Here is a 12,061-nt window from a genome sequence, read left to right as displayed (position 1 = left end):
CACTATCACCAGTGCTTCGTCTCTTCTCGTCGTTTTACTCTTGACCTAAATAATGCGACTTATTATGCGATGTGGCCCTGTAGTTCCTTACTGCCCCGTGAACTGGGGAACGTAATTTCTCTTAAACCAAAAATTTAGAGGTGGAGAAATTTAATGAGGCAGTACTTCTGTTGAGCGTGCCCTCAGGTTTTACTTGTTCAGAACAAGAGGTGTTTCCTTGGGTTTGAGTCGGGGCCACAACAAATTCAGCTGGAATCCAAAAATCTTTGTCGTAATTTGAGACACGAAAGTCTAAGGGTGAGGGGCTCATTACAATAGAGCTGACCTTTTGTGGTTTAGGTGAAGGGCATTTGCTTCTGTTCAGGATGCTTATTCAGGTCCCTTTTGCCAGTTTGCCCAGGAAGCTGCTACGGTGGACCTCTCCATCCTGCTCACCCTCTGCACCTGCTTCCCTTCCCATATCCTTTCCCATGAGTGAGGCTGCTGGGTCTGAGTGGGAGAAAGGTTTAATAAGCTCTCAGAGGAGTAAGTTTTCTTTGTAGAATGCTTCTGACGTCGTACGTTCAAGTCTAAAATCCTGGCTTTCCTATCTGCAAAGTTGTTGATTTTAGTGGGAAAGTGGGAGAACGTGTCTAACTTAAAATCACGTTCCACTTTGGAAATTCTTAGTAGTAGGTAGCTCGAGGAGAAGACTCATTTGCTTTCAGTATTTTCTTCCTTCTGAGTCCAAAATCTACCTATGGGTTGTAAACATTCAAGAATATAGTCCGTATGGAACTTGGGAAATCTTTAGCTTACATGGTTTCACTGAGTTTCAGAATTCCCTTGTAAGTAAATAGTGTATATGTCACCCCCCGCACCGTGATATTACTTTAATGTTTTGTTAGTAACTTACATTACAAATAGGTCAGACTTTTTTCTTCCTCTTTTAGAGGAAGGAAGAAAATGCCTACAAAGGAAAAAAAAAGAATGCAATTAATTTTACAGAGGAACTTAAGTACTTGTAATATGTATTATATTTGATTATTGCAGAAGCGTACCTACTATTTATTAGTAGTGAGCTACCTCTCTAGTTTCAGGAACTTTTCGTAAATGGTGTTCTTGTTATCTGTTGCTACGTGACATGCTATCCCAAAACAACTACCATTTCATTTCAACTCACAGTTTGTGGGGTCAGGAATTCAGGCAGGATTTGGCTGTTTGATTCTTGTTTCACATGGTGTGGATGGAGGTCAGTTGGCAGTGTTCTGCTAATGGTTGTGGGGAAGGCTGGAAGGTTCTTGCCTAGGACCCGACCTGTCCAGTGATGTGCCATCGGTGGCTCTGGGCTGTGAATGAATGTTTCCCATGAACGAGACAGAGCCCAAGGGGCCTCAATGACCTGGTCTTCAGCTTTTTTTATTTCTACTGTATTGGAAGAAGCAGTTACAACCTCCACCCAGATTTGGGGCAGTGGAAGGACTTGGGCCACACCTCAGGGGTCAGCCAGAGATTTGGGCTAAGTTTACACACATAATTTGGGGGTTTTCTCCCATAGCTCAGCTCTTTTTCATCTGGGTCTTCAATCCAGTAAGATCGCGGGTCTCTCTCTGAATTTTAGCTTCTCAGAGTAGCTTGGACCCTTCTTACCAATGTGGCCTCCCCATAATTCAGGTAGTTTTAATATTTTGTCCAGACTTTATAACTATCATCAGCAGGTGAGTCCATCTGGTAGGAGCTACTCTTACCAGTTCTGGAAACAGAACCATCCTTGTCTGTTTTTAGGACTTTCTATTCCATCCCATTGATTTGGCTTCTGTGGTTATCCTGTTTCAGATAGTCCTCATGGTTTAATATCATTTAATTTTTATTATGTAATTTTTAACATGAAAATAAAAATTAAAATGTTACATGTATGTCAGTTATGAAGGGAAGGGTACAAATAAAATCAGTACCCCCAGAGCCACTCTTGAGAAATTCTTAATAATCAACCGTTATTAATACCATTCCATTTACCTGTGTATTTCTTACTCTGTTCCTCTTTTTTCTCCCATCCTGAATTTTTGCACTTTTTAAAATTACATCTTTAAAATTTTTAAATATTTTATTGCAATAAGTTTTGCTCATTTTTGAGTTTTATAAAAATAGATTCATACCATATACCTTTTTCAGCAACATTTTTCTTCACTCAGCATTGTTTTTAACATTTGTCTATATTGTTGCATGTCACTGTACTTCCAGTTTGGTATTATATTCTGTTGTATATATGGAATATGATATGGTATATAAGGTATGTATGTATTTATGATAAATAACACTTTATTCTGCCAGTCATTCCTTTCTATGATTTTCCTTTTTTAAAAAAATATTAACATTCTTATTTATATTTTCTGGTGCCAATCTGCAAGAATCTCTACAAATAGGAATGCCAAGTCCTGGAGTCAAGTTAAATCTTCAGTTTAACTAGAGAATATCAAACTAGTTTCCCAAGTATTAGTCTGTTGTACAGTATAGGAGTTCTCATGACCTTTGTCCTGTGCCTTAGTATCAGACTTTGAACACTTTTGCCTAGTGGGTGTAAAGTGGCATCTCCTTGTGGTACTGATTTGCATTCTCCTTTTTTTTTTTTTTTTTTTTTTGGTAATCCTGGGTTTTGCTGATAGTATCCTCATGGCATCTTTATATTATATATTTCTCTCTGTCCTCTAAATTTTTTGTAAACCAGGAATCAAATTCAGAGGCTGGGTTATGGTCAAGATCTCTCTCTCTCTTTTTTTTTTTTTAACTTTTTTGCTAGAATGCTTCCTGGGCTGCATTGTGCAGTTGGCTATTGTAGCCTATCAGGGAGAGTATGACTGGTTGTTTCTATACTTTGTGTCATTGAAATTGGTGATCACTGGGTTTAGGTGTGTGGGACCCTGATTCATCTATTGTAAAGTTCCCCATCATCTTTTATCCTGATTTTTTTTTTTAATGTTTCGTTCTCGATATTTCTTAGGATTTCTTTTTTTTTTTTTTATTTAAAGAGTTTATTTATTTATTTGACAGACAGAGATCACAAGTAGGCAGAGAGGCAGGCAGAGGTGGCGGGGTGGGGGGGGGTGGGAAGCAGGCTCCCTGCTGAGCAGAGAGCCTGATGTGGGGTTCGATCCCAGGACCCTGGGATCATGACCTGAGGCAAGGGCAGAGGCTTTAACCCACTGAGCCACCCAGGTCCCCAAATCCTGATGGTTTTATTTAACAGCTGATGATGATCATTCTATTACCCATTGTTTGATTAGGGCATGCAAAGTAGTGATACTCTAATTTACTCTTTCTGCTTTTTTTAGCTAGAATTTTCAATAAAGAATACTTTTCTTTATCATCTCTTTGGTTACTCTGAGATGTAATTTATGTAGAAAAGGCAGGGTGAATGCTTGCTAGATTTTTTTTTTTTACCCAGTTTATGGAATATTGTTTTAGCTCTCTTGTTTCTTCCACAGATGAAGGTTGTTTTTTTTTTTTTTCTATCATCATAAACTTGGGAATTTTAACATTTTTACTTAAATATTAGAATTAGCATTTCCATTTTTGGGGGGGAAAAAAGCCTGCTAGTTTTTGATTGGTATTTTGATTGAACTTATAGAATAAATTGGGGAGAATTGATGTCTAAATAATACTGAGTCTTCTAATCTGTGAACGTAGTGTATCTCAGATTCTTTTTTTTTTTTTTAAGATTTTTATTTATTTATTTGACAGAGATCGTAAGTAGGCAGAGAGGAAGGCAGGGAAGCAGGCTCCCTGCTGAGCAGAGAGCCCGATGCGGGGCTCGATCCCAGGACCCTGGGATCATGACCCGAGCTGAAGGCAGAGGCCTTAACCCACTGAGCCACCCAGGCGCCCCGCAGATTCTTTTTAATGTCTCTCAGTAATGTTTTAAATGCAGTTTTTTTGGGGGGGGGGGCGCCTGGGTGGCTCAGTCAGTTAAGTGCCTAACTTTGTTTCGGCCCAAGTCATGATCTCTGGGTCATGAGGTCGAGCCCTGCATTGGGCTCCTTGGTCTGCATGGAGTCTGCTTGAGATTCTCCTTCTCCCTCTCCCTCTGTCTCACCCCCTGCTCATGCTCTCCCTCCCTCTCTCAAATAAATAAATCTTTTTTAAAGATTTAAACACAATTTCTTTTTGTATACTAACCTTGTATCTTGCAGGCTTGCTAAACTCAGTTATTGGGTCTGCTAGTTTTTGTTTTGTTTTGTTTTTTAAGACTCTGGGATTTCTTATGTGGATATTCAACTTATCGGCAAGTAATGACAGTTTTACTTCTTCCTTTCCGACTTTTATATATTTTCTTTTTCTTGCCCTAGTGCACTGAACGCTACCCCAAATACCGTGTTGAGTAGAAGTGGTAAGAATGGGCATTCTGTCCTGTTCCCCAATTTTATAAAGCAAAGCTTTCCGTTTCCTGCCCGTGCCTGTGGCAAATGGCCCTTGCTATGTACCAGTGCGGGATCCTTGACCCAAGCATGATTCCTGCTCCTCTCCCAGAAAAAAAGATGCAGTTTGGCTTCTCTCGCCTCTTCCATCTGGCCTTGTCCTTTTTCCTGCAGTTGGTGACCAGAGGGTTCGCTGGGCTTCTGAAGCGGTAGGCTTGCTATCGCTTACTACTAGATACAAGGCTTGTGGTGGGAGCAGGGGGCTGTCCTCTCCAGCCGCGGGGACAGACGGCTTCTATCCCTCTCTCAGTGCAGGTCACCTTTCCCCGGAACTGTATTGGCTGGAGGGTTTCCTGACGCTTCTCTGGCAACTCGAAGCATTTGCTTCATCTGAGCAAAAGTCAGGGAGACAGGGTTTTGTTGCTCGTTCCAATGAAGGAATCTTTTTCAGGTCTTTTGTTTGACACCAGTCTTTCGGGAGCACTCCACGGAAAAGAACTTGTGGGTGTAGAACCTCTTATGTCAGAGGTTCCGAAGGATTCTAAGCTTCCGTGAGAGCTCACATTTGGCATTTAAGAAGTACTTAAAATTTTGTCACATTTCTTCTTCTGTGGCAGATGTCCTCTCTGTCATGTGTCCTGTCTCTTCCTGGACATCCAGACCGTAACCCTTGTATTCGGTTCCCTGGGTGCCTTGCAACCTTAGCTCTTGGCTGAACTCCAAAAATGTATGATTTCATAGTTGATTTATCTTTTTTTTTATTATTAGAGTGGAGGGGATATTGTCTTCTGGCTTTCTGCTTCTTTTGAATATGGAATTTGCGAATCTTTCTTAAGCTCTCCACTCCCTCCAGAGCCGAGCCTTCCTTCCACCTCGACTGTTCATCTGTTTCGTGAAATCATTCATTAATACTCTTTTCCAATAATCTTAGGGCGAGGGCTTAAACACTTTAATTTTTTTTTCTAGCATAGGCTGAACTGTCTTGTTTCAGACTTTACTTTGGTCTCTGTTACCTTTACATCATTCTCTGCTTATATAGACTGTGCCCAGACCACTGGTCGGAGGATTGGTGTGAGTCCATGGTTCAGTTTTCACTGGTCTGAAGAAGAATGAGCAAGGATGGATGGTTTGAGTTTTATTTGAGAGAGACAGAGGGTGAGAGGTAGTGGCAGGTGCAGAGAGCAGACGGAGAGGGAGAAGCAGGCTCCCCACTGAACAGAGAGCCTCACTCAGGGTTCTATCCTAGAACCCTGGGATCATGACCTGAGGTGAAGGCAGATGCTTAACTGACTGAGCCACCCAGGCACCCCCGGATGGTTTGAGTTTTATCAAGCAAATTGTGTTTACTTTTTTGTGTTTTTCTTCTGAGATTATTTGCTCTCCCGTTTTTTGATGTTAAAATGTTCTTTCGAAGATGAGATGTCAGAATAATTGGTGGGTATTGTAGTATAAGCTTTTTATTAAGGAAATATTACATATAGACAGAAAAGTGGGTGAAACATGAATTTCAGCTCACCAAGTTGTTACAAAACGAATACCTTTGTAAATAGCCCTTAGATCAAGAAATATCGTTTGAACACTTCAGTACAAGTTCCCCCTACAGCATGCCCCTGCCTGATCAAAATCCTCCCCCAACCTGATTTTTATGGTATTCATGTCCTTGCTTTTCTGTAGAGTTTTGCCATTAAATTAGAGTTCAGTTTTGGTGGTTTGAACCTTATGTAAATGGAATCATACCACACATATTCTTCTGTGTGTGGTTTCTGTCACTCAATATTATGCTTTTAAGATCCAGCCACGATCTTACTCATTTCGTTTCAATTTTGTTCATTTTCATTGCTTTATAGTGTTCCATTATTTCGAGTCTGCCACCATTTATCTAACTAAATCTTATTTGTATGGCTTTCAGTTTTTAGCTTATGCAGATAATGCTGCCGTGAACATCTTGTATCTGTAGGGACACACATTTGTGAAGGGCAGTGATGCTCAAGGTGCCCTTCCCCCACCAGCAGCTGGGCATCTCCTGGGAACTTGTTAGAAATGCAAATTCTTGGACCTGTTGAATTAGAAACTGTAGGGGTGGGGCCAGCAATTTGCGTTTTAACAATCCTGGAGCATGATTACCATGCTTGCTGAAGTTTGAGCAGCTCTGTGGTGGGGATGTACCTAGGGGAGGAACTGAGGGGGTTTAGGGAAGACTAGATTAATGGCAACTGTCCTCTGAGTAGTTGTTCCGATTTACGTTTTTACCAGGGATATAGGAGAGGTCCAACTGGTGCCACATCTTCGGGGTTATCAGACTTTTTTTTAACAGTAATTCTTCTCCTCCACCCCTTTTTGGGGTTTTAATGATCTTTATCTATAAAATTAAAACTTAGGTCATTGATCAGAGAAATCTACATGTCTGGAAGTGACTGGTCTAAATTAAATGTGCTTCAGTACAGAAGTTGTGTCATCATTTTTTTGGTCTCATCCCCAGTGCCTCATATAGTGATAAGCCCATAGAAAAGTACATGTTTATCGAATTGAATTTTAAAATATTTTTTCATTGATAATCAGTTTCCCCATCTTTTTAAAAAAACAGTTTAACAAACAAACACCTAACATTTATTAAATAGACTAGTAATACATCTTGAAATTTCACCATATGCTGTTTTTTTTTCAGCTTTTGTCACTTCTTTTTGAAGATTTATTCAAAAAATTTAATTCTGAAATGAAGAAGATTGCAGACCAGGTGATTCCTAAGCAAAGAGCAGCTCAGTTTGATGTCGTGAAGCACATGCGTCAGGACCAGATCACCAACGGCATGGTGAACGCCATTTCTACAGTAAGGCTTCAGTCATTTGGCTAGGGTCTTGGGACTTAGCTATGCATCGATTCCGTGGAATGGAAGCTTAAAGGACTTTGGGACTCTAGGTGAAAAAATATATTTAAAGGGTGTTTTTACACATCATAAATTTTCTATTTTGAAAGATAGTCTACAGATTAAGTATCAACCACTAGGAATTTTGTGACTATATAGCTTCATTGCCAAATTGTCATCCCTGTTGTATAAGGCAATAAGGAAACAGATCCTCTTACATGGAGGAAAAATCTTTTAGTTTAACTGGAAATAGCCTTTCTTTCAGTGGACACTTTTTCCTATTGTTTTCTGTGATAAAACTGACATAGTGCAAGTAGTTTTATTAATGATAACTTTGGTCCAAAACAATACAGAGTGTTTCATTTCATTGTAGATTTGTATTCCTCAGAAGGCATCAGCTGTTCCTCACGTGAGTGACGGATTCAGGCCTCGGCAGCTGCCATGTGTGCAGGGCCCCTGGCTTTCATAGAAGGTTATCAGATGGGTTTGGGTTCCCTTTCTTAAAGCATCACGACTCTACGTCTATCTGATGAAGTCTTGTCGTGGTTTGTATGGCAGACATAAGATTAGCTTTATAGATGGGATTTCACCCCAGCAGAGTAGTGTGGAATAACAACTCGTCGATTCTCTTAACAATGAAAGAATTCGTGGCAGACTTGCCACCACGTGTGTCTTTAGAAACTAGCCCGTGGATCTGTGTGAACAGCCTCTGCGGTGACAGCCACCTCTAACCCGGGGCGACCCGGGCCCTTTGTGCCCATCTAGGCACGTTCAGCTCTTGTGGCCCATGCCTGTGTGAAAGTAGATCCCCGGGTATTAGAAGAGACACTCCCAAAAGAGCACTCGAGCACACGTCTGGTGGAGTGATTTCTCCTTGCGTCCCGACCCATGATTTTCATGTCACGATAGCTTTTTAGAGTAGTTCTTTTGCCCCCTAGTGACACTGCTTTACCTCCTGGAGAAAACTGCTCACTCGAAAAGTCGGCAGGACGCCTTGTTGCAGGTGGACCCCAATGCGTCGGCATCCAGGAGAGGATCAGCTCTAAAATTCTCTGTATTTAGTAGCATATTTTCAACAAACACGTTTTCTCCAAAGGGCAGTTCTAGACTCCTTGTCTGTTCCTCTTCTCTCCCTTTTGTAAGACTGGCACAGAATACTAGAACAAACCCTCCCGTTGGACCTCTCGGCTTGACTCCCCACCTACTTCCTATTTGCCAGCAGCTGCGGCCTTATTTTAGCTCTGTGCAGAATATTTATTTACCTTCCTCACGCCTACTCTCAGGGCGCCAGTTGGTTTACGAGGCCTCCCCCATTCAGAGCAGGAAAGGAGTTAACTGAGAACGCAACAGAAGAAGTTAACTTGCGGAATAATGTGTTTGCTCTGTTCCTTTGCTGTGTAATGGACAGTTTATTCCTATAATTTAACTCTCCCAGGTTTTGCGGAAACCTCACATTTCTGCAGTGATAGATCTTAAATAATGATTACGCTTTAGTTTGTGAGAGAACTCCCCCAGAGTCCCATGTTTTAATTCAAGCGGATCACCTTATCTCCTTCTGAAACTCTGACAATTTTTCTCCTGTTAACATTTTTAGCCTGGGATCCCTGAGTCCTTTCCTGGAAGTGGGATGTAAAATTTTGTATTTGTGGGACTAGGTACATTTTTCCCCAGAGAACAGACCTAGCTTTCACTAGAATCTCAAAAGAAAAATGAAGACTTACCATTTAGCAGTTGTAATTTTTTCTTTTGAATCAGAAAGATTATTGAATCAGTAATTTTTTTGGACATTTTCTACTTCACTTTTCTATGCGTACTGTTTTCTACTATTCATGTTGCCATGAACTGAAAATTTAACCATTCCTAACCTTCATCTTTAAATTATCTTTCAGAGTATTTAGTGTGTGTATTTAATACAGTATATTCAGTGCATAGGAGGTAAACTAAATGTTCAAGATTTATTTCCTATACACCTATTTTAAGATTGACATGATAACCACAGAGAATATATAATATCTCTTCATATAAATATATATGCAATTTTTAACCTTGATTAAGAAGCCTACAATTTATTCATTATCCCTGCTAACCTGCTTTTGGAGTCATTTTTTTGGTCATTTTCTATTAAATTTTCCTCTAATTCAAACAGATTTTGGAAGATATCCAAATAATGGCATATTCCCACATGAAATTATCTCTTTGAGCTTTGAGCTACTTTTACCTTAAAAATGTGTGCAGAAACTGCTAGTGTTCTATTAATTAGCCTACTGCTTCCAGTGGAAATCTCTGGTTGAACTGGCTTATTCAGGATATAATTAGTTCTTCAGAAAATAAATGCCGTGATGTGATAATGTTGATACATCAGAACGTTCTGACCTGGTTGCTAGACACAGGTGATATTCATGAAAGCCTTAGAAAGCCCCAGTGAGTGACCTGGCTCAGTTTTCATTTTAACTGTGATATTTTGATTTTTGAATGTACGTCATGGCTCTAATTTCACAAAGAAATCGTTTCTGTGATGAACTTCATCAGAGTGACTGCAACATATCAGGCAACATATGAGCACATCAGAGGTGGTCTTATGTCTTTTTTTTTTCCCCCCTTCACAGGGAAATTGGTCTCTCAAGAGATTTAAAATGGACCGCCAGGGTGTGACTCAAGTGCTGTCTCGCTTGTCGTATATATCCGCACTGGGCATGATGACAAGAATCTCCTCTCAGTTTGAAAAAACAAGAAAAGTGAGCGGTCCTCGTTCCCTCCAGCCATCTCAGTGGGGAATGCTCTGTCCTTCGGACACTCCTGAGGGAGAGGTGAGGTACCCGCGGCGTCTCTGCTATGTCAGAGCTAATACCTGTTGCTGGTGTTCTGCTTCTGCCCCCATTCCTGCAGGCCATATCCTTTCTTGGGTCAGCCGCTTATCTGGCAGAGAAATAACTGACGCAGCCTGTCAGGACATCATCAGTGTCATCCGAAAACCAGTGCCAACAGAGGCAGTCGATTTAGTATCTCACCTCAATAGAAATACGGTCCCCGTGTTCTTGCTTGTTTTAGTCTGTCCCCGAGAATCAAGCCATGCAATGAAGAGGGGATGAGAATGTGAGAGGAAACTGAGAGACTCCTCACCTTTGGTCACGGGCATCTCTTTTTAAGCAACTCCTTGTTTTCCTTGGGTGTACCGAGAGGGCATCAGACTTGGCAGTGACAGCCAGCAGGGGCACAGAACCGGGCAGCTGACGGAGGTTCTGCACCATGGCCCTCTCTCCTTCATGCTGACCGTTGTTGGTGTCGCCTGATTCTGTTCCTTGTAAACTGCAGACTTCTGGAGGAAGGAACCTTGTTAGGTTCCCACTGCGTCACAAGCTTCTAGCCCAGAGCCTTGTTTTCAGATATCTGCTGAATGAATCAATATGTTTGTTATGACATGTGAAAGATGTAAGTTCCAGAATGTAGGAATTTGTTATGACTCAGGGGAAGTGAAAATAGAAGTCCATACAGAGTTAAGATTTTTAGAAAATTACCATTCCGCTCCTAATTTATCTTAAACCATATGGAAATTCACACTAGAATTATGCAGCTTGTCAAATTTGCATAACTTCTACCCGTTGGGCTTTGGAACTCTGAATTTCCCAGAGTTTGTTTCAGCTAACCTCCTTGAAGTACCTATCTTGTGCATCACCACAGCAGATGGTTTGAAAGAATCAAAGATACACTCTACACGTTACGTGTCTCAAGTGTTTTGTTTTCTACTTGCTGTGTTACGTCCTTGTTCGTATTTTGTCTTAGACTGTGTTTTGGTTGTATGAAAATTTAAAAATACTTTATTTCTTTTTCATTTTAAAGTCATTTTAAATGTACACCAAAGTTGCAAAGATAGTAAAAAGAATTCCCTTAGTCCCTCACCTAGATTCCCCAAATATGAACATCTTACAGGACCATCGCTGAGTTATCAACTTGAAATTCACATTGGTAACAGGATTATAATCCATAGATTATAGAATCTAGACCTTACTCAGTTCTTGCCAGTTATCCCACCGGTGTCTCTTTTCTGACCCATAATTACACTTGCTTCTTGCCATGTTTCCTTAGTCTCTTAATCGGAGTGGTTCTTTGGTCTTTTCTTTGCCATTTCTATCAGGAAGCTTTATAGGATACTGGGCATTAAATTTGTTGACTGACTCATTTCCGGCCACTTAATATATTGTCAGGTACCCACACCCATCAGTGTTTTCCTTTACTGTTTCTGTGCAGTGTCGTCTTAACGGCCATGGCGTTCTGTCGTCAGGGAATAACAGCTTATGTAATCAATTTCTTTTTTTAAGGAGCATTCATGATGCCATCCATATTTGCTATTTCAAATAGTACTTTGCTGAGCATTTCTGAGGCTAAACCTATGTTTATATCCTTGTTTACTACCTTAGGATAAATTCCTCCATGTATACATTTTTAAGCCTTTTGTCTGAATCTCCCAAGTGTCCCCTACGAGGCTGTGCTGCTTTATGCTGCCGCCAGCAAAGCGGTGAGCTTTCTTCAGACACAAACCATACCTGGTATTACTAACGGTCAGTCTTAGACATGACTGTCTTCTGTTTTTTAGGCATGTGGTCTGGTGAAGAACTTGGCCCTCATGACACACATCACCACGGACATGGAAGACGGGCCCATTGTTAAGCTGGCCGGTAACCTGGGCGTCGAAGATGTGAATCTGTTATGTGGGGAAGAGCTCTCTTACCCAAACGTGTTTCTCGTCTTCCTCAATGGTGAGTGCGTTACGGAGATCTGTGGCGCCTAATGGGTCTTTGGGTGGGGAGGT

The 12,061-nt window shown here is 40.9% G+C and overlaps 1 protein-coding gene across 1 annotated transcript in view; it reads left to right on the top strand.

Moving 5' to 3' along the window:
• The window catches only part of POLR3B (RNA polymerase III subunit B), a 105,171-nt gene that overhangs the window by 38,435 nt on the left and 54,675 nt on the right, over positions 1 to 12,061 (top strand). The window contains exons 13-15 of the mRNA XM_080811691.1: positions 7,057 to 7,218; positions 9,861 to 10,061; positions 11,846 to 12,008. Coding sequence (XP_080667817.1) covers positions 7,057 to 7,218; positions 9,861 to 10,061; positions 11,846 to 12,008 — 526 coding nt within the window. The remainder of the gene's footprint in view (positions 1 to 7,056; positions 7,219 to 9,860; positions 10,062 to 11,845; positions 12,009 to 12,061) is intronic.

The sequence above is a fragment of the Martes martes genome, assembly GCF_963455335.1.
Source record: "Martes martes genome assembly, chromosome: 8".
Lineage (NCBI taxonomy): Eukaryota > Metazoa > Chordata > Mammalia > Carnivora > Mustelidae > Martes > Martes martes.
This window is presented reverse-complemented; position numbering and strand designations above follow the sequence as displayed.